Genomic DNA, 22,112 nt, shown 5'->3' on the forward strand with positions numbered 1-22,112 from the left:
AGGCCGCGGCGGGGGCTGCGCGGGGCCGGGCGCCGGCAGGGGGCAGCACTGCGCCGCGCACGGCGGCGCAGGCAGCAGGCGCAGCCGGGACGTTTTCTTCTCTCGCTATTTGAGGGTGGCTTCTCTCCTCTTCCCATTTTTTTGGTTTTGACTTTTGCAAAGACCTAATGTAAGGACCAGAAGAGCTCGCCTGGGCTTTTTCACCTGGCTTGACATGCTGCCTTTTGGAGATAAGACGAGGTATTTGCTCACCGTTGCCACACTTCAGCAGTGGAACTTAAAAGTTGAAACCGAGTAAATTCAGCTATTTTTAGAAGTGGAGTCAGGTTTCCATTTTGAATATTTTCCGATAAACAAAGCAGTGGGGATGCAGAGCACAGGCGATCTGCGGCTCCCACGGTTTCTGTTAGTGGAGAGCTCGAGTTAGTAAGTCTTGTGGTTTGTTTCTTGGACACACCATCTCTGCGCGCTCACTTCTCTCCTCTCCTGCTCACGAGCTGCTTGCACCATCTGCTCATCGCTGCTGATTTACTTCTTTCCCAAGGCACTTAGCAGGGATGGATGTATTTTGAATGCTGCTCCTCTCTGCATGGGATGGGGCGGTAAGAAGAGAAATCCCCATTAATAATTGACTCACAGCAAGCTAGGAAGCTTCAGGGGTCACCTGCTTTCTTGTGACCATCTGTCATGCAGTCCCCTTCTCTGCTTCTTCCTTAGGTTCATTTAATAGAAAAATAATAAAATATATTTTAAAATGTCTTTAAAATTATGTTGGAAAAAAAGACTGCATAGGTGTAACTGTTGGAAGTAGTTAGCTTTGATATTCTACAGAACACTAGTGCACGGCATGTAACTGAAGAGTAGTTAGTTTGCCCAGGAAAAAGGGTGTTAGCAGCTTTGAGAAGTAGCATTTTATTAGTTCAGCTTGCCACACTTCCTTTGGAAACTGGAAGTAGTATTGAACAAATATGAATAGTAATTAATAGTAACCGCTGTGTCAGATTTGTTTTCCCTATGGAGAGGTTTGGTGAGTCTTTTTTCTTTAATGCTGAGGCAGAGTTTTGTGTTTGTGTAGGTCTGAAATAGGCAGTAGTTCACAAAGTACAAGTCAGTCATGTCTCTGTGACGGCAAGGCTTCTGTATTTAGAGAARGTTTTGCAGGAGAAATGGCTGAATTTGAATTCTTGCTAGGCAACATTTCTGTGTTGTTTTTACAGTGATGGAAACCACATTAATTTTGGAACTATCTTCTGTCTTGCATGGAACTTTTTTTTGTTTTTGTTTTTTACTTACTGTTTAAATAGAAAACTGTAGTAATACCTTATGTGTCAGTTTGTATTTGAAAAGACGAAGTTATGGGTTACCTGACTGTATGTCAGTTCTAATTTTATTCTCTAAAATGATACCTTGTAAGCCTGAGCAGTCTGAAAGTAGTGATGTACTTCAGTAACAGATTTAATATTTTTATATTATAGTGATAGAGTTTGAAAAGAAAAGAAGCTAAAACTTTTGCCATGCTTTGTTTTAGTGGAATATTTGTGTGATAACAATACATTGAACAAAGACTATGCTGTTTAATGTTTTGGTTACCTAGCACCATATTTACTCTGTCATTCAAGCAGCATTCCTTGAAATAGTTTCAACTGTTTTCTAATCTTAATTTACTGCTGCTCTTTTTTGTTCTGCTTTGTAATATGCCTAAGCTCTCATGGGCCTTGCAAGCAATTAACCAGGAAGTTAGTTATTTTGGTAGCTCATGGAGGACAGGAGCATATACCAGCTCATATTACTAAGTATAATTGTTAATGGCAAATGTTAGTTCTGTATCTGTTTTTCAAATATTCATACACAGAAGCAGGAACAGATCACAGCTCAACCATTTGTTATAGAATAATATAACCCCTTTTCATTGATAGCAGTGAGCTTTGGATCACAATCTAATTTAGCAATTGCATTTTATGATAGGCATTAAATTATTTACACATGCTRTTCTTTTCTCTGTAATTAATTAATTCTTGCTATGCTTTAGATAGTAGTTCTCTTGCTAATTCCCACCTGAACAATTGTTTGCAGAAAACCTATATTTAAATTGGTCCCTTTAAAATAAATACTTTGGTCTTATGCCTGTGGATTTTGGCTTTTTTATAACTACGGCAGTCAGATCATCTTGTTCTGTTTTGCATAGGTCAGCTGGATATTAATGTATTTCTTTTGATCATTTAAAGAGAGAACACCTTCTGGTAGGGCAACRCTTCAAAAGAAAATGTATCTTTTTATTCACAATTAGTTTGTAACCCTTGAAGGAGGTTAATAGTGTCTGCAGTGAAGGCACATCAATGCCTTGAGGTCTTTGGTGACTAGGTGGACTTCCACTCGTACAGTGCAAGGCTGCAATCCTGCAAGCATATAAACCCAGATGAATTGTTTAAATTTATGCTTCTGGACAGTACGTGAATAAACTGTGATCCTTTGAGTAGGAAACTACAGAATATGTTACAAGTTTTTAGGAGGCGAAAGGTACACAGAGAGTATATAAATAGGCATTATTCATAAAGTGTTACAGAATGATCAAAGTGCAGAGCAGCAAAGGGGAGATACGTTGCCAGCACACTCACTGAGGTTTTATGAAAGATGAATTTGGTTTACTTTGTGATTCAGTTTGCTGGTTGACAAACCTTCTGGCTTGAGGGTTTGTTATTGCAGACTTAAGAGTTCATGAGTTCTTAAATGCCAGTTCCTACTAAATTTAAACTATTTCTTTTTTCCTTCTTTGATTTCTGCTTGCCTTGTTATTTTTTCCCGTTCAAAGTTTTAGAATTGTGTGTCTTTCTTTGGCTTCCCAGAAAGGAGAAGTATTTTTCAAGTAAACAAATTATTCTTTTATATTATGTCTTGTGTTTACTCATGCTGTTGTTGCTCTTCATAGTTGATGCTGCAATTACAGCTCTTCCAAAACTATTAAGTATAATTAAATGTTATAAGGGCACAGCCTGTAGCCCTTGTCACAAAATTGTACTGCAGTTATGGCTGCATCTGCTACCCTTTTTGTCTTTCACAAGTTTTATCTTTTTTTTTATTTATTTATTACTTAAGGAAAAAAAAAGAAGAAAGCATTGTCACATTCAAACTACATGCTTACTATAACCATCTATGAAATACTTCTGCTCTGTATTTCTAACCTGTCTGTCCCTTAAAAGTAAGATGTGATTCTCTTGTCATGCTTTTTGCRCACACAGGCAACAAACTGCCAAAACAGCACAAGTAAAAACTCTGCTTTCGGTTAGAGGCGAATGCATTGTTCCAGACACCATCTGTCTGCTTTCCTAAGTGCATGGCATGACACATGCAAACTGTTAAACCAAGTCGTGTATGGGTCTCACTGGAAAGAGTCCTATTTGCTATAAATACATCTTGACTTATTAAGGATGGTTGGGAAACATTTACAAATGAATTAAGGTGGAGTTGTTTTTGGAAAAATAAATGTTCCCAACAGCATGGTACTTCATAGCGCTTCACTGAGGATTCCCAAAGTGGCRTTCACTAGGAAACTGTAGCTAGCATGCAGAGATTGCACAATTTGAATCTATCAGTTACATTTATCACTTTACTCTTACTGATAGTTGGTGGACAATCAGTTTGTCATGTGCTGCCTGTAGTATCACGTTGCTGAGGACATTTGCCTTCTAATCTGTGTCTAGAAGGCTTTTGGAAGAGGTCTTTCATTTTGAGCTGATATTTAATTTCATAAATATGATCTGTCCTATGCATTATGCCATTGTTTTGTTTGGTGATAGGTGTGTGTTTAATTATTTTCCTAACTGAAAGGAAGTTAGGGCATTTTTGGAGCAAGTGTGTGAAAATTCATATTATCAAACACAAACTATTTAAAATTTTCTACATTGAAATATGCTTTGGATAGTTATTTTTCATAAAAATGTTACTGCCATATGAAAAAATACTGATCCTAAAAATACACAGGTATGAGCCATAGTCATCCCTAATGTGARCTTGGTAAGTAGGCAGTGTTTTTTTAAACTTGTATGATTGAAAGACCTCTCGCAATTTCCAGTGGAGGCACAGAATCTATGCAAATTGTTTAAATATGCTGAAAGTGGACTTTCTTTTCTAAGTTTGTGAACCACTTAGAGGACTGATTCTTTGGAACATGGCTTGAAAACCACTGGGAGTGTTAATGCAGAGCTCTGAATATTTTCTTCCATTTACATATTTTTATTAGATGCTTACAGGGCTTTTCTGAGGAAGAAAAAAAAAGGCAGTTCATTTCAATGAAAATCTTGGAAAGTATTTTCTTGTACTTTTAATGATCTCCATTGCTGTCTTGCTCATATGTAGTCTGCACATCTTTATTCCTTTCTCAGTAACTGTGCTAAGTATTAAGATCATCCCAAAATACTTTAAACTTTTGATCCAAAAAGCATTTAAGAAAGTAAGGAATGTTACCCACATTAATTAAAGTTGTAAAAGCATATTTTTGAACTTAAGAGACTACACTTCAGGGAACAATAAGAAATAGCTGAATAACAATTTACATCTTTAATTCCTAAACAGCAATAACCTGATTTCCTTCACAGTCTTCCACAGGATTTCTGTAGAAGAATCACATATAAACTAGTGCACCCTTAGTACTGAGAAGCCACAGGAGAATGTGCTTTTACTACTTACTGTGTGCCTTAGATAATAAAGAAACAAGCAGGTACTCACAACACTAATTAAAGCACAACTGGTAATCTTTAGAGGAAAGGGAGAAAAGATGGAGTGAACTACTTTAACAGTTAACAGCTCTTTTGCCTTCTTTTGTTTCAGGATAACTTTATTATGGCATTACAGTACTTGTGACAATGCCAACATTCATTCCTATTGCTGTTAATGGCAAGACTTTAGAGAACAGGGCCTAAATTACTGGTAAGGAGGGAAAAAGGTGGAGCTGAGGTATCCCTTGCCTTTAAGAGAGAGAAAAAAATTTCATGCTTTCAAATTGTAGAAATCCATAGAAGTTCTTTGTTAGGCTGCTGTTGAAGAATCATCACAATTATTAGTTGCTTAAATGAAGAGGACACTGACATGATTACACAGGATTAGGACAAAGACTATATATGTAAAATAAAAATACCACATCAATCTTATTTTGAAGCTGAAGTGAGACTTCCACAGTGTACAGACATTGTTCTAGCGGTCTGCACAAGGATAAAAATTCATGATATATCACCTAGCATGTCTTCAGACCAAAGAAAGTATGTCTTATTACAATAATGTACTTCCAGATTCATTTGAATGCTAGATTAAGGCTGAATGGGAATATACAATCAAGTGTTACAAACAAAGCAGTTTTATACAATACATCCTTGACTTGAGCTAATATGCTAGAACTTACTTTTTTAATACTGAAATTGAAAATAAGTTCTTGCTTTTGTCATGAACAAATATAATTATTAAAATCATAGCACAAGTCTATTTACTGGCAAAAATATATATACATTTACATGATTTATACGATTTACTAAAAAAAAAAAAAAGCATTAAATACAAAAGCAGGTATTTGCAAAATGCCAGAAAATAAGCCCTCCTCAAATGGTCCTTGTGAATGACTCAATGGTTGTAATTTCACATTAGGTCTGGCACTAAAAATATAGCCACAAAATATATTTGCTTTGTAAAAGATCTATATTTTCCCCATTTATTTGTGCATTATGGTGAACTCACCACAGCACAGAGGGCCAGCCCAAAACCTTTTCACCACTTAGGTCCTACTTAAGCCCTATTTTGAGAATTTAATTGAAACTGAAATGGTGTGCAAGACCTCTCCTAGGTCTCCAGACTTAAGTCTTAATCCCCTTTCACCAAAGGCACCAGCAAAAGTGTCATTGCTTTCCACAAAAAATGATCTGGTCCATAGTTATTCTTAACATTTTGAGCCTGGAACAAGAAGTAAACATTTGGAGGAGAAATAAAAGGTCATGTTTTAGAGTTTGACCTTTGTATCCTTGAGGTTTTATTTTGTCTTTCTTTATACTGTGAATAGAAAGTCCCTTCAACAGAAGGATAGCTGCTCTTGTGAAAGGCTAGGTTTGCAGTTTGGTTGCTAAAGAAAACTTGAAAATGGAAAAGGATAACCAATTAGTGCAAGCCCCCATTTCTAATACTTTTGTTTCAAACAATAAATCAACCTCTGTCTCCTACTTTAAAAATAATACTAGTATAAGACAAGATTTAAATGAATTTATAGTTCTAGAAAGTTGTTAATTTCACTCTTTCAACCATGGTTTGAATCAAGATTTGRTTAAAGTTTTTCATTTAGAGCTGGATTCAAGTTGAGATCAACTGGACTCTTATAAGTTAAACGTATGTTTATATGTTTGACTAAGTTGTGCCCCAAAATGGACACCAACTTTAAATCATACTTTGTCTTCAAAAACTGTTTGCCTACCACTATTAGAAATAGCATCTCAAATAAYTACAGCCTGGAAGAGTTTAAAGAAAATAATCTTTGTCAGTTTACATTTTGAGTTCGTTTAATAGGACTTTGTATATAGTCTTTTTTACTATTTCCATCTAATGAGGCTTTATATAGTTTATTTAAATCTTTCACATAGTGAGGAGGGAGAAAAAAACATTTAAAACATCACTGTAAAATAGGAAGTACTGGAAAGAAAATGAGAAGGCAAGGTTAATATCCAAGTGGCTTTCAAACTCATTTGTTAAAATTGGCTAGATCTCAAGTTGTTGCTAACCCTTTAAATGATTTCTATGTCTAAATTATGTCAAGACCTAGGAAAGAAGTTGTAGACATCTAGCGGTTATTTTAAGGAAGGCAATTGAGAGAACAATTGGCTTGAAATATTGTTGACATCAGCACTTGCACAATTAGGCTGCAGGAATAYAGACACTTGAAAGCTGGTGATCCATAATAGGCAAGTTTGGGTCAAATGCCTCCCCAGAAGTGTATTATCAGTAACTGCTTGTTTGAATCAAAAATTACCAAAACATTCCACACAACTGATGCTGCAAAATGCTCACTAAAACCCTTCATGTTGTAGATATGAAAGACATTTTCAACAGCAAACAAAATGTACTGGGAATTACTTGTTGTTTCTCTGAAATCCCCTCATTACTGACTGCTTCTGTGGTACAGTAATTATTATGCATCTTCTATGGGCAAGATGAATAAGATACATTATACTATCCTAGCCACATCTTAGTGTTCATTTTGTGCTCCATTTTTGCATGTTTTGTCTAAAAATATCTTGGTGAATAGTCRCATTGGTGTGGCCTTACATATATAGCATAGTTGCATGTATTAGCAAGGMAATCATAAYTCATCTGCAACTCATTAAGCATCTACTACTTTTTTTGAAAAGATCAGTATTTTAAAAATAAGCACAATGAAGATTGGTAAAAGAAATTATTTAGTATTCCCAGTAATTAGTAATTAGTGTCAAGGTCAGCATGGTTTGTTAGGCAAGGCACAAGAAATAAAGCAAGCTGTGATTCTGTTCARGTCTAGCATGACCTGTCTCAGAGTCTTCTCTGCATCTGTTTTCTCACCCACTRATTTTCTATTCTTATTGCCTATTCATATTGAAAACTTCTTGCGTCAGGGACAATTCTACTTTCTGTGCTGTACTTAACAAATTAGGTTCAAAGAGTTTAAACCCTCTGAAGTTCCTGAGTTCTAATGTAATGGAGATAATAAATGTGTAGCTGTATACAAGCGATTAGAGAGGGAAGGATCACATAACCTTTTTTGTTTTGTTCAAATGTTTTATCTTCCATTTTACTTTCATCCCTTTCCCATCCCCAACTCTCCAAAATTCCTCTCCAATTTTATCATCTGCTGATGAGGTCACCTGCCAAATTCAGCAATCATTATTCTCATTTTCCTTTGAATTTCTGCATTTTATAGAGGAAAGACTGTATTTGGCTGATGTAAAGGCCTATAAAAAGACATCAACTATTCCTGTTGATGACCTCTGGGATAAATTATGGCTTTCTCAAGCAGTAGTAATAAGTAAGTAAGTGAACAGTAAAGGATGTATGCAATGTGTGAGGAACATGCACAGGAAGCTGTGTACTTTGTCTAGGCATGTTTGAAAACGCACGTGGATCATGCACACAGTTACAGCACATGGCTGTAACTCCTCAAGATGCAGTGATTGAAAGGCTATACTGGGATGGAAACACAGCATTGGTTTGAACTATACATGTACATCAGTATGGATCAGTATTTGTTTCTGTTTAACATACTCCTGTAATTCCTAAACGTACTTTAACAGTCTCTCTCTTATAGCAAGGGTCTTGTCCTTACTATCAGCTCTTGACAATATCAATGCTCACTGAAAACTACTTGTATGAATAGTCACAAGTATTTGTTCCTTAGTGTAGCCCTTTTGTACTAATTGTCAGTAATATCACTTGTGGTTCAATGTGTGTCTGGTACTGGACTAATTCTGTGCTGAGAAGATAGTCATGTTTGTAATACTCCTCTTGTCAAACTCGGTTAAATAGGACGGAATATCAACAAGCAAACACAGTCAAGACCTTCTCTGATAGAGTTTAAATGGATTTAGAATGATATTTTACATTTCAGTTAATGTGAAATGCTAGTTTTTCCACTCATGTATAACTGTGTAAGTAAAAGGAACTAAATAGTTTCCTTGTTAGAAGAGGCATTCAGTAGAGGTCAGTGAAAACTGTTCTTACTCCAGCTAAATGTGAACAACTTTATTGTTGCCTAAACTGAAATGCCTAAAAGGCTTGCAGTTGAAGAACGTGCTTTAAACAGTATAGTTGAGGATTTTTTTAATTGTTAATAATGTACACATAAGTTAGAGAAGTGTTAAAATGCTTATTTTACACAGTAAACAGCCCAGGAGGTAAAACTAAATTAATCTCACCACCACAGTGTGAGAACTGGTATCAGAATACAGAATACTTTGTTCTTACTGATTATTACTATTGCACTATTAAGAATGGAGCATGTGACATGACACTTTAAATAAAATGACAGGTTTCGACTGCTAAACCAAGTTTCTGCTTTAGCTTTTGCTCTGTCCACAAGGGCTATCTGTTTCTTTCTCTGCCTTGTATCTTACATCATCATTTCTACCGATGTAACTTCACCGTAAAACACAGCTAGCCAAAATAGTAGCATTTTCTATCTTCCCTCAAGCGCAAATAAGCAGAGAATCAATTTCCTGTAAAAACTGCTGTCACTCAGCAAGTAAGTACAGCTTTACACGTGTGCATTTTCAAACATGCCTAGACAAAGTACACAGCTTCCTGCACCTAGTCACCAACAAGTTTAAAAAGACTGTTCCAACTGATACTAGGTTCTTACAGTCACATTTAAATATTATTTTACAATAATGTCAGTCCTGAGTGTTTAAAAATCAAGCCAGTACAGGCAATCATGAAAATGACTCGGGTCATGAGCGTTTTGAAAAAAAAWTTTTGATTATTCTCTATTTACTTTACTGTGTCTGAGGCTTTAAATCCACATCACTCATAATGTTATATTCTTCTCTGCAGCCTTACTGCTAGATACTAAATTTTGTTTATAAAAAAAAAAATAAAAATTACCAATTACTTCTGTTCAGGAGGTTAGATTAAAAAAAACTCCTAATACTATACAACATATACTATTGCAAGAGTTATCCTCAATGATGTCAAAACTCATAATGTGTTTACATTCAAATTTTTCACTTCAACCTGTTTAAGTTTCTTAAAGATATTTTTAGTTATTTTCATCACTAACTTTAATTCAGTTTTCTCCTACAATTAAAAAAATGGAATTTTAAAATGTCATCAAATGCTAATTTCTTATTTTGACTCTCACTGAAACAGCTTTTGCAAAGGTGGTGATACTGTCCCAGACAAAGTATAATATTATGTATTTCAGTAATACAAAGTCACACCTCCCACATTCTTATATTTATGCTTTTTAAGTACTAGAAGGAAATCCTGTTAAAATCAGTCTTAATAATATATTAATTATTCCTTTTGTTTCTTCACTGCATGAAACGTTGGTATGAAATGATTCTTAACAAATACATATATATTACTGCCATAATAAAGATGGACATTGGGAGCTATTAATATACTTAATATACTTAAAAAGCAGAGTTTACTTTCTTTAAAAACACATGCTAAGCAATGAATGAGGACTCTTTCAGAATAACAATGGAATTTCATTGTGTTCTCTGGCACCATGTTTCCAGTAATTGGACTAGCTTAAGATTGCTGGGGAAGTTATAATAGATGTAGATTGAACTATATTACTGGTACAGCAAGAAGTGTTCCAGGAGTTCCATGGAAAATGTGAAAGCATGGAATAAAATCCTACCTCTGTGGAACTCAGAGGCAAAAATCCCTCTGCCTTAACTGTGTCCAACATTTAATTCAGTGCTTTTGGACAAAGAGCCTTAACAACTCAAGACTTTGATCACTGGAAGGTTCAAAGTGTCCTATATGACTGCACTGGCCGTTCAGCCTTGAAGATCAGTAAGACTATGAATGATATTAACCACACTTGTAAGGTTTCACATGATCATGAACACAGAATGCAGATGGAGTCCAAAGTAAAGAATATTCTATCACCTATTCATTTGGAGTTGCATCAGTGTGAAGAAGACAAGAATTTGTTTCTACAATGAAAGTTCTCAGTCAAACATTGTTTCAAGGGGCAAAAAACATTACCAGGTAGTTCACAACGAGGTGGAATGTGTGCAATAGTATCATGCTTTTTTTTTGCCTAGGTGTTCCCTTTACATTTGCACTATTTTATAAATCTACACTATTTAATTTTTCACATGGTTTGCCTGCAGTTGAGGCCTCCAAATCACATATGATTGCAAAATCTGAGAAACTCTTTCAAACCTTCCTAGTGGAAGACAAAAACCTTTTTTCMTGTTGTGAATTGCTGTTAATAGAAATAGTATCTGTGGATTTTAATCAGTTACTTTACTTTTGGTTAGCAATTAATCATTTGCAGCAACCACTTGCACCACTACATTCTACAACACAGTCGAAGCCATTTTGTAAAAAGAAAAGAAGGCTATGTACCATGTTCTTCACGTTTAACATAAACTAATGCATGTAACCGATCACTGGCTGACTAACCTGATTAATCTCCATGGTTTCATTCAGCTTCGCTCTTGAAATTCCTGTGGTCTGCTGAGCAAATAAAAAATATACCAAATTTAAAACATGRCCACCACGAGATGTTTCCAAAAGATCAGACTTCTTAATAAAATTTTTGCTGTTCATAAGCCTATATATTATGTAATTGAGAAAAAACATCTCCCCTGAGAGCTGATCATGTGCTGTAAGCCTTTCACTGAATATATGAAACAAAAAGCCCTGTATTGAAAGATTTTGGGCATGAAAATATTGGAGTGATAAGAAAAGTACATGAATATTACTGATGATATATTTGCTTATGGATAATTCAGAAAGCACTGTTTAGGAAGGATGTATTGGGGCTGGCACTATAGTGCTTAGCTCATTTCAGAAACAGTTAAATACCAGAGATGAGTGACATTTCTTGATTAATAGTAAACTCAAAAAAAAAAAAAAAAAAAAAAAGTAATTTGGGGGATATGCCGTATTTCGGGTTAAAGTAGGCAATGAGTTTCATCTGGAAGGAAATAGGAGAAATGCATGCAAACAGCCCGAGTTTTCTTTTCTTTATTTTTATTTTTTGAAGGGTTTTGAATCAGAGTTTTTCTTTCTGATAGTTTTTAAGCAAAACTTTTGTAATTTGAGTCTAAAAATAGCATTCTTCATTAATGCTGTGAGGACATGGGGAAAATTAACTTGAAAATAGTTTACAGACAACATAAAAATAGGAAGGGTTTCAGGTGCTTTGACAGAATTAAAGTTCAAAATGATCTTTTAAAAATGGAGAAATGGTCTGGAAAAATAGCATTAAAACAAAAAGTTTATCTTATCTGAAGAGTCCTACATCTTGGAATAGGAACACCAGAACTTTCCAAGCAGATAATTAAGTTGTAAACTTTTCATATTTTATACTCTAAAAAACGCTGCTTAAGCAATCATCCTCTATGTATTTAGTTATTTCCTCTGAGCAGAAATAGCTTCCTTTTTTGTGGGGCATAAAACACTACTGCTTAACCTTGACTTAGTGCTGGCTAAAACTGAAGAACATTGGTACAGAAAAGCACTAAAGGTGCACTCTGTGTGAAAAGGCTGCAAATATCCTCTTGGTAGTGTCGTCTTTATACATTTATTAGCTCCTTATGATTCTTAGCTTACGTTTACTGTCTTTCATTTGTGTTTTACAGAGAAATGGTTAATGCATGGTTTGCTGAGAGAGTTCACACCATTCCAGTCTGCAAGGAAGGAACCAAGACCCAGAGTGAATCCTGCTCTTCTCACCAGCCTGCCTGCGCTGAGACCACCAATCCTGGGACTCCAGCAAGGAAAATCTCTGCTTCTGAATTTGACAGACCCTTAAGGCCCATTTTTGTCAAAGACTCGGTAGGAGCAGTGAGCTTCCTCTCTGGCTCTGAAAAGAAGGAACAGATGCCTCTGCAATCTCCACGGATTGGGACCAGCGCAGGGGATCAGTGCTCAAGGCTCTTAGAACTCGTGAAAGATATTTCTAGTCATTTGGATGTCACAGCACTTTGCCACAAAATTTTCCTACATATCCATGAGCTGATAGCAGCTGATCGTTATTCCCTGTTCTTGGTCTGTGAGGACAGCTCTAACGAGAAGTTTCTTGTAAGCAGGCTGTTTGATGTGGCAGAAGGCTCCACCCTGGAAGAAGCTTCAAACAATTGCATCCGCCTGGAGTGGAACAAGGGCATCGTGGGTCACGTAGCAGCTATAGGCCAGCCTCTGAACATCAAAAATGCTTATGAGGTAAATGGAGAAAATGTAACTTGAATAATTTTTGGCACTAGGGAAAAAAAAAGGCGTATTATCAACCGATGTAACCTTGCTATTTTAATACATGTGTTTGGAGCTACATCGATTTGTACTAGTGATTATGCAAACCAGATTCTACATTTCTGTTATAATACATGTATTGTATATACATGCATATACAGACAAATGTACCTGTGACTAATGCTAGAGGAAGGGTAACATCAAGATGAAGAATGTAAGTTGACATTAGTTGTCAGATTTTCAGCCCAGTCTTAACCAGCTGTGTGCACACGCTTAAATGTTTACATTTCTGTTTACATGTTAAGCACATGTTTCCAGCGGCATATCACCTGTCCTTATATTTTAAAAGTCCTTTCTTAAATTGGGACCATGATGCTGAATTGGAAATCAACTACTGGAGAAAGAACAACAGTCTTTAAAAATAGCCTGTTTTGTTTTAGTGAGATTAAAAAAAACAGAGTTTATGTCAATATCCAGTTGAAAAACAGAAATAAAATCTCCACTGCAAGCAAAAATATTAACCACATTCATGAAACTTAGTTTGTCTGTGACTGTATGTCTTTCAGTATATTTCTGTAATTTCCTCTTGAAGATAAAAGCTACACTGCATGTGGTTATTCTGTATAAAAATTTTAAATAGTGATGGTCTGGGCTCAAAAAGCCTTTTCTTAAGGGTATTTCTTCYTTCTGTATTTATTGACAGGCATTCATATTCCACGTATTTCTTTTTTTCTTTTTGAAACATAYGTCAACAGTAATGACTTTATATAGTTATTATGTAGTAATGGAACCACTGTTATCCTGGGTAACAGTTGAATATTACAAATTTTTTAGCCCTTAAACCAGGAAAGAAAAAAAATGCATCTTTAAGTAAGTAGCTAATTAATTATATTTTTCTCCTCTATCAGGATCCAAGATTCAATGCAGAAGTYGACCAGATCACCGGCTATAAGACTCAGAGTATTCTTTGTATGCCAATAAAAAATCACAGAGAAGAGGTAAGTTGCAGTATCTTCATCCCTTTATATAACAGTGTTTCCAGCTGAGCTAATTCATTAAAAATCTATTAGTTGTCAGTCATTAGAGTATAAAACTATCCCCTTTTAAAAAAGACTGTATGCTTATGATTGCTTGAATTTTATCTTATCTAGTTCAGTAACATAAGCCAAATGGAGTTGTCAAGAAGAGTTTAACCCCAGATGCCAAAGCAGAATGCATGCACTTAACTGCAGAAGTGCCATTCCCAGGTCCTGCACCTGGTCTCTGTCACCATCCAAGTTTGCTTCACTTCTACTGGGCTAGTTCAGCATGCACTCCCCYTGCAATAAAGGCTTACTTCACTTTGGCTTAGGTTATATGCAGATTTTTATCTTCAGATGATACAAATTAGTTTTTACCACCATCTACAAGACTGGTTTCCACATTCTGTTAGCCAACTAATAAATTAAGAAGCATGTTAAGTGCTTAAGATCAGGCATTTAAAAACACATGTGGTGTTAATGTGATTCAGAAAAGTCATATAACTTTAAGGCAGATCATTCCTGTTTTGAAAAGATGTGAATCTGTTTTTTTACTCTAGTGCAGATCTCCCATCTATGCTGCTACTCACACAAGTTCTTCCTTCCTGTCTGATACTCTTGTAATAAGGAGAGTTTTTATTATGGACTTGTGCTGTTTTCTTGCACTGAGTAATTCAAAAGTGAATTCAAAGAAGTTAGTGAAAAAATAAAACTGGAATGGAAAGAAAAGTTTACTTTTTACTTAGGGAGATTTCCATATATATGTGTGTGTGTGTGTGTGTGTGTGTATTTTTGGATACTGAAAGGAGCACCATTCAGCCACATCACCTGTTATACTGTTATAATGCTTTCACAGCCTAAGTTTGATCAGACTCCATCAGAGCTTTTTAGACAGAGATTTTTCTCTCCTGCAATTCCTTATTTTTTCAAAGGATTTATAGATGCTCACAGAAAGTTTAAAAATCCAAAAAGAAATGCTGCCAAAATTGACTGGAAGACCTCATACCTTCTTCATCTTCCACTTCCATTGTTTACTCCTCTTATGTCACCTTGGCTKTATACCTCTTGTGTCACCCTGACTCCCACTGCACTAAACCTTTACTCATTAAATACACTGATTAAACTCTTGATTTATCTTATATGGTAAATCTTCTTCTAGCTGACCCAGATCATCAGGCAGAGTTTCTCATCCTAATCTACTGCTAATAAAAGTTTAAAGTATTTTCCAGTTTTTCCAAGGATAGCACTTGAAATTTGCAATCCACTACCTTGGAGAGGAGGACTAAAAGCATTGTCTCTAAGTCCCAACYCACTACAAAGTCATTCCCCTTTCTAACCAGCAGCAGCCACTGCTGGCCCTGGGCCAGCCAATCTGCAAATCAGATGTTGGGAGAAGGACTGTCAGAGAGCAGTGCTCCATGGAAAAAAAGAAAGCTGATGCAAAACATTTTTGCACCCAAGCCATCCCCTTCTTTTTGTTGAATGGAAAAAAAAAAATGTGCTCTACATAACTTGGATCAGAAATGAATTACAAAATCCTGTTGGCCACGGGGCATTTAAGTGCTTGCTTCTCACCATGTCCTGATAGTAGGTGGGGGAGAAATAACAGCTGTAGTCTGTTGGTCAAATACACCATGACTTACAGGATGAATAAATCTGCAATTGGCCGTATCTTCAGCGAGGCTCCTACTCCTAAGTGCATCAGGAAGTGGAAATGAAGCAGGTATTTGTTTATTTTGAAAACTTTAACTAACCTGAGGCTTGAGGACAGTGTTACACTTCCTCTTATATGCAATAAATCAGAGCAGCTAAACTATAAAATTTCTTATAGGAAAGAATGGCACTTTCAAATTTTTTCTGATTTTTAAAGGCTCTGCCAGAAGGTTTTCATCACTCTCACCACAATGCTTTTCTGACATGTTTCTGGACAGATGTTGSAGTCAGTGAATCAGTCCTTAATTTGCCATCTGCTTTCTGCTGATTTTTCTGTTTAAAAAAATAATCAGAATGCTGGCTCCTCCCCCATTAAGAAAAACATCCCCAGAGCCCCTCAAGTAGTACTAATGCTTTTGAATGTTGCCTTAGCCAAGCTACAGTAATCACAGTCAAAAGATTGTTCTTCTGTATCTGGAAGATCTCCAAAAATAAACATTGAGAAAGAGAAGCAACTGTTTTATTTTTTGTATTGGTACTATTTTTTAAAACAAGAGAGTCACCAATGGAGATGAAGAAAATCTCATGATGATTATTAAATCCTTTGGGCATGCTGAAACATGGAAATTTTTCCAATAGATGCTTTTCCCATTTGCCTGTATTTCTGTGAGGAATGTAAGCAACCAACTTCCCTCTTAAAAATAACAATTAATAAGAAATTTCGTAGATGAAGAAAAAAGTTTGTTCCACAGAAGATCTCATAAAAAGGACCCAGGAACTAGCAGCAATCTTACCAAGAAAAAAGAAATGCAGGAAGCGTACTTTTCTTTATATGGATCTGTGAAGAAGTATAGAAACAGTTTCATTTAATAGTTCAAGAACTTTCTCAGTCTCCTACTTTACCTGTTCTAACTGAGTCTGCAGAACTGTCACATTTTAGATCCAGAAAACTGTGATCATATTCTTCAAGTTCAGATTATAGAGACTTTACAGTACTAGCTTTGTAAAGAGTTCTTATTTTGCCATGGAAAAATTACAAATGCAGACTGACCAAGATGTGCATCTACTTTCAAGGGCTTTGAAAAAAGTTCTGATATTTGTAAGCCACTGATGCACAATCTCTAAGAATTTTGTCCATCACATCTTATGCCAAAATTATTGGTATATGCTGCTTACTGGCATATTATGACTAGTAAAGAAAACAAGGAGCAAGAAAGGCCTTGAGTAATCTGAATTTTACTCAAAAAAACATAAAGACTAAGTCAAATCATTTCAAGCTATTCACATATTTAGAATTATCATATTGTAAGCATGAAGCCATAAAAAAAAATCAATTTTGTTCCTGTAAGATTTTTCTCTTCTGCCTGTTCTTCTTTAACAGCAGATAACTGTGTAACTAGACATCGCTATGACTGCTACTTTTTATTATCAATGTGTGTAACAGAAGTACACCAAACCCTTGAAAGCAGATTGATTTTTTTTCCCTCAGTAGTACTAAAAACACCAATGAAAAGTTAGTATCATCCAGCTCTTACCACGGAGTTACCATGGTTATTTCTTTTACAAGAGGAAACTGGTTTTGCTGGCCACAGGCTTTAGCTGTAGCTATTAATGCTAACCATTTCAGTGCTACAGTTTCTTTTTTCAGAAATCAGGATTTTTAACACCAGCTGCAAAAGCCTTAAGTTTGTGGCAGTTTAGAATTTTAATCTCCACTGTGTATCTCAAAAAGAAGCTTTTCATTCTTTAATGTGTGTGCTTTAAACCTTTAATTTTCAGAAATCTCCAAATGCTACTGATTTGCCTACTAGAATTCCTATAATGAAGTGAGTAAATGCAGTGGCATTTTCTTCTGATTTTGTTTGGTCTTGGATTCAGAGACACAAAAAATGGACTACAGAAGCAGCTGTAAATAATTATCACCCTTGAGGATTTCTTCTGGTTTTGTAGACCTTTGTAAACAGTCATTATGAAAAAATTCTGACAGACTTGAATAGTGAATGGATGGCCTTAGTTAAAACCAACTTGAGGAGTGATACAAATCTCAGTAGAGATTAGTTTTCTGATCATTAGTTTTGTAAATGAATTAGAGTATCTATGGAAAAGACAGTCCCTGATTTGTACAGTCAGCATAGCTGGCCTACAATGTCTATAGGAATGACATAATTTTGTGTTACATCTGTATTTTTTTCTTATGACTGTGCAAAATAATTCCCATTAAATCCTATTTTCATTTAATTTCTACTAAATAATGACCCTAAGTAAGAAAGACTGAACTTTCTTCTAATTGGCTAGGTAAATGTTTCATTCTGGCAAAGCTCACTTCATTTGTTTGGTTTGTTTATTTTTGATTTTTACTTGCTGTATCTCATGTCACTGAGAAGCTCCTTCCAACAAGACAGGGGTGTCACTTTAAGTATCTTTTTGAACTTTATTTTATAAAAGTTAACCAATTTTAACTGGCATGTTACTGTCAGCCATCTGGGTAAGTTCTTTTCTCTTACAGCAAAAACTTTAATACATCAAAGTGATGGCAGTATAGGGTAGATGTAGCCAAGCTAACTTTAAACAAACTAACTCAAGTTCCAGTAGCAGTCTTGCTGCAGGATTATAAAGATCAACATCAGCTAAGTAATTGCTTGGATGGATTTTCAGCTTATGCTGAGACATGTGTTGCAGTAACTAGACTGCTAGGCATGGTGTAATATAGTTTCAGTGTGAATATTAGAAGAGGATGTGAAAGTTTGGTTGWTTAAAAATAAAGTCTGTAAATACAGAGCTGTCCCTATAGGATAATTTTATGAGCCTGAACCAAGGCTCCACAAGAGTGTCAGAGCAGAGTAAATCTTAAACCGCTCAACCCATCCTCTCATTTGGATATCTTTGCACCTTTAAAACATGATAAAAGTTAAGCTTCCCTATGCTTGTGATCACTCTTTGGCTTAATGTCTCTTTTTTCTTCGGGTGCTAGTTTTACTGACTCATAAACCTTCTCAGGAAGTAAAATCATATTCCAAAGTCAGCTAAAGGAAAAACAAGCAAAAAAGGGAGCTAASTGCCTGTAGAGCTGAGATAACTTTCACAGATTTAAGCTCATAATCTTAAAATACAAAAAACGTAGCATGAAACAATTCAGATAAAAGTCAGAGCACAGCCATCATCCATAGGGAAACMCTGCAGGTCACCTGCTACTTTTAGAGGTAGGAGTCAGCCTCTGATAATTAGAAGAAATCTCTCTTTGTAATGTGGATCAGGTTTTATTAAATGGAATAACTGATACAGCTGAAGAAGAAAGGTTACAGAACAACTAGCAGCACGGGCAGATTGCCGATGCTGACAGAGAGAGTACTACTAGGACAGCTGTGTTTTGACATGGTAGAACAGGTAGAGATGGTGACTCAGTTTCTAGGCTTAGTAACTTTTTAGCCTCTTTTGGGGGACTAATAATAAGAGAACAAACAATTTCCATTATCAGGATTGCTTTTTGTATTTGTGGTATGCCTGTCCTATGTGAACTGGATAGTAACTGACAAAGTGTTTGGTTTCTGATCCAAGGGAAACTTTTCTGCTGATTTTAAAGGAAGCTGGACCAAGGCTGGTCTTTTACCTGTAGCTTGTCCCTCTCCACCTACCCCTTATGCACTTCTAATACATCAATCTGGATAAAAGACCTTGTTAGGAGCTGCACAGAACTGGTATATATACATATATACAACCTTCTGCTATCTTCTCTCCTACCTACAGAGTAAGACTGGGAGCAGGGCTCATGAAAAGAGAGTTAGTAACATTCAGCACAGCAGGTCACTGGCTACTTTAGGAATCTGGCCGTAAACTTAAAGGTATTCTAGTATATGGAGACACTAATTATTTCAATCCTTACACTCCCTTAGTCTTGGTTGCTTTCAGTCCTCAATCMTTCCTTAACTGCTTCTAGCCACCACTCAGTTTCATGGCTGTTTTTAACCCCTTTCTTACCTACTCATTTTGCCTTAGGTGACAAAAAGTATATAGGATAATTCCATAGGCATATTAAGAGAGTGACAAGAAATCAAAGCACAAGTATTTTTGGTTTATGGCTACAGGAGTCAACTTTCAACAAGATTCACACATTGTCTGCTTGTTAAGGAAAAGCAAAATATTGTGACTTTTTTTTTTTTTAAAAAAAGACAAACTTATAATAGACTGCAGGAGTGCTTTCATTAATAAGTGTTTGGGTGGACTGTTGCCTTTTACAGCATTCTTCAAGGTTTACAGAGAATCTGCTTCATCTCAGAGATGCAGCTGTGTCATCTTTGTGGTTGTTGCCACAAAGATTTCACACTTTCAATGCACCTGCTCTCCTAACAAGATTCCTGTGCTGCTAAGCTCACGGCAGTTGCAGTCACCCTTGAATCAAATTTTACCCTGTGCAAACAAAACTCCCCAGCTGGAGATCAGCCCTATGTGATTTCAGATTTGTTTATGTTAAGTTCTAAAAATTGTTTTGGATTCATACGGTGCTTAGAACTCTCTAAAATGCAGACCTATGTTCTCCACGACCTAAAATGCTACCCTATGATTTACGTCTGTCCTAGTTGCATAATTACTTCAGTAACAGGAACTGATCCTCTTGAGTTTTCTACATCTTCCCCTAATTACCTGGTTGCCAGTATAACTCCAATGGCTAAATAATACCTGTCTGAGGTTTTTCTCATTACTGTCTCTATACCAGATTATACAGAATTTAATGAAGTTCACTGGAATTTATACTGGTATAAATGAGGTCAGAATTTGGACCAATGTGGTTTCCAAAACAGTTATTTTATATGAAGAAATAACACATACCACTAAGATATCTTTAAAAGCTTAGCATGTCACTGAACCAAATGAAAAAGGGTTGTCATCTGTGTAGAAGTTTTACCATCATTGGGAAAACAATGGATTCTCAACAGTTTAATTCTCCTTATTCCTCCCTCTCCCTTCTGTTAAAGCCTTTTATTGGATTCAAAACTGATCATTTCCCGTGGTATGCGTGTCTTTGTTAATGTCAGAGAAAGCTGCAGTGCTAATGAAGGGAAGCTAAATAGTCTCTGTATTAATAGGGTCTTTTTACTGTTTCCTCATAGCTTTTTTAACCACTACAAGGTTTCCTTTCATGGAGGGGAAGTGTTTACAGGAGACAAGTGCTCACCTTTTAGAGCCTTAAAGAGCCTCTGACCTCATTCAAATTGTTTTAGCTCACAATGGTTCAAAGCTTAAAAAAAACCCAACCCAAAACCAGAGGACAGACAGTGTGAGAAAAGACCTAACCATTAGTCTCTGCCCATGTAGGCTAACATAAAAGCATATAAACTGCTCAAGGAATTTGCTTACTATTTGAAGTCTACTGTCGAAGCATATGAGCCAAGTTGTACATTGCTATTACAGGGAGAACGTTCACTGGATAAGAAATACTTCTCACTTAGGTTAACAAGAGTTTGACTGTAGGGAGAACTGTGTTGTATGGAATGGACCTGATAGTCAAGCTTTATTTCAGATAAATATTTTTGAGCCTGTAGTTGGCAGCGGTTCACACTGTGGAACAATAACCTTACTTGTAACACCAGTATTTTGGGAGGCTAATGTGAGAAAGTGTTGAATTGTCTTTTTCGTTGCAAAAATAAAACTATTTCTAAGCCCTTCTTCAATTTAGCAATTATAAATGTAATGATTAACAGCTGTGTACAGCATTTTATACATGCACACCATGGTTTTTCTTTTGATACTGTTAATTCAAAAAAGCAAGACAAAAAATACTGGCATTTACACTTTTCATTTGCATCAAACGATGCAAGCTCCTTACAGCTTTATCAGTGCTTTGTTATAAAGGTGCCCAAAATTCTGAAAAAAATAAAAAGCTTTACGTATACTTTAGGGTCTCTTACCGTGTAGTCTTTCATTATTGTAATCAACTAAGGGGTCTTCATCTGTGTTAATAATTTCTAGCCTCTGAGTTTATGACACTGTGGATTTATTAGCTTAGCAGTAGATRAGATCCAGCTATTTACACAGATTTAACTTGTGTAATTGTAATGAAGTGTAATTATGTAGTGTTAATGCTAGTGAGTGACCCCCAGCTCCTCCCAGATTCCAGCCTCCCTCCCTTCCCTCCTGCTCTGCTGCTACCCATCCCTCTCAGCTCTGCCTAAGTCCATCCCAGGTGCTGCTAGGAGCTGCTCAGCTTCATGCCACAAACTGAGCTTCAGTTGTGGGCAGCAGTACCTGCCCTCCACTTGGCACCTTCCTCAGAAAGCCATCTCCTTTTATCATCTACACTCATAAAATGAAGTTGAATTAGCCGCTTTACAGCTCCTATTATTGCTCTCATTTAAAGAAACGTATCATTATCCATTAACAGCTATAAGGGGGGGGGGGGTTGCCTTGACAAGTCAAGGAAACTGTATCTTCTCCAGTTCTCTTAAGCCTAAAGTCAAATTTGCAATGCTGTCTCAAAAGGAGTGGAAACATACTGAATTCTACCAGGCAAGGGCT

The 22,112-nt window shown here is 36.1% G+C and overlaps 1 protein-coding gene and 1 long non-coding RNA gene across 10 annotated transcripts in view; one reads left to right on the forward strand and one right to left on the reverse strand.

The window, feature by feature from the left end:
• The window catches only part of PDE5A (phosphodiesterase 5A), a 65,459-nt gene that overhangs the window by 1,309 nt on the left and 42,038 nt on the right, over positions 1-22,112 (forward strand). For 3 of the 8 annotated variants that reach the window (XR_014898104.1, XM_085323876.1, XM_085323877.1), the window contains exons 2-3: positions 12,321-12,903; positions 13,839-13,928. Coding sequence is in view for 7 of the 8 variants with exons in the window: in XM_085323876.1 (XP_085180002.1) it covers positions 12,321-12,903; positions 13,839-13,928 (673 nt within the window). In the remaining variant the exon portion in view is untranslated. Of the gene's footprint in view, positions 1-47; positions 241-405; positions 427-520; positions 603-759; positions 1,028-9,178; positions 9,239-12,320; positions 12,904-13,838; positions 13,929-22,112 lie in introns of those variants that run through there. The other 5 variants (XM_085323879.1, XM_085323880.1, XM_085323878.1 and 2 more) reach the window with 5 other exon arrangements.
• LOC146584900 (uncharacterized) overlaps positions 323-22,112 on the reverse strand; it is a 78,780-nt gene continuing 56,990 nt past the window's right edge. The window contains exons 3-4 of one of the 2 annotated variants that reach the window (XR_014898105.1): positions 11,137-11,190; positions 323-585 (exon numbers count right to left, since the gene is read on the reverse strand). This is a non-coding gene — a long non-coding RNA (uncharacterized LOC146584900). Of the gene's footprint in view, positions 586-11,136; positions 11,191-16,375; positions 16,441-22,112 lie in introns of those variants that run through there. The other variant, XR_014898106.1, reaches the window with a different exon arrangement.

Source organism: Rhea americana, unplaced genomic scaffold (genome assembly GCF_003343005.1).
Source record: "Rhea americana isolate MKP2758 unplaced genomic scaffold, rheAme1 scaffold_89, whole genome shotgun sequence".
Taxonomy (NCBI): domain Eukaryota; kingdom Metazoa; phylum Chordata; class Aves; order Rheiformes; family Rheidae; genus Rhea; species Rhea americana.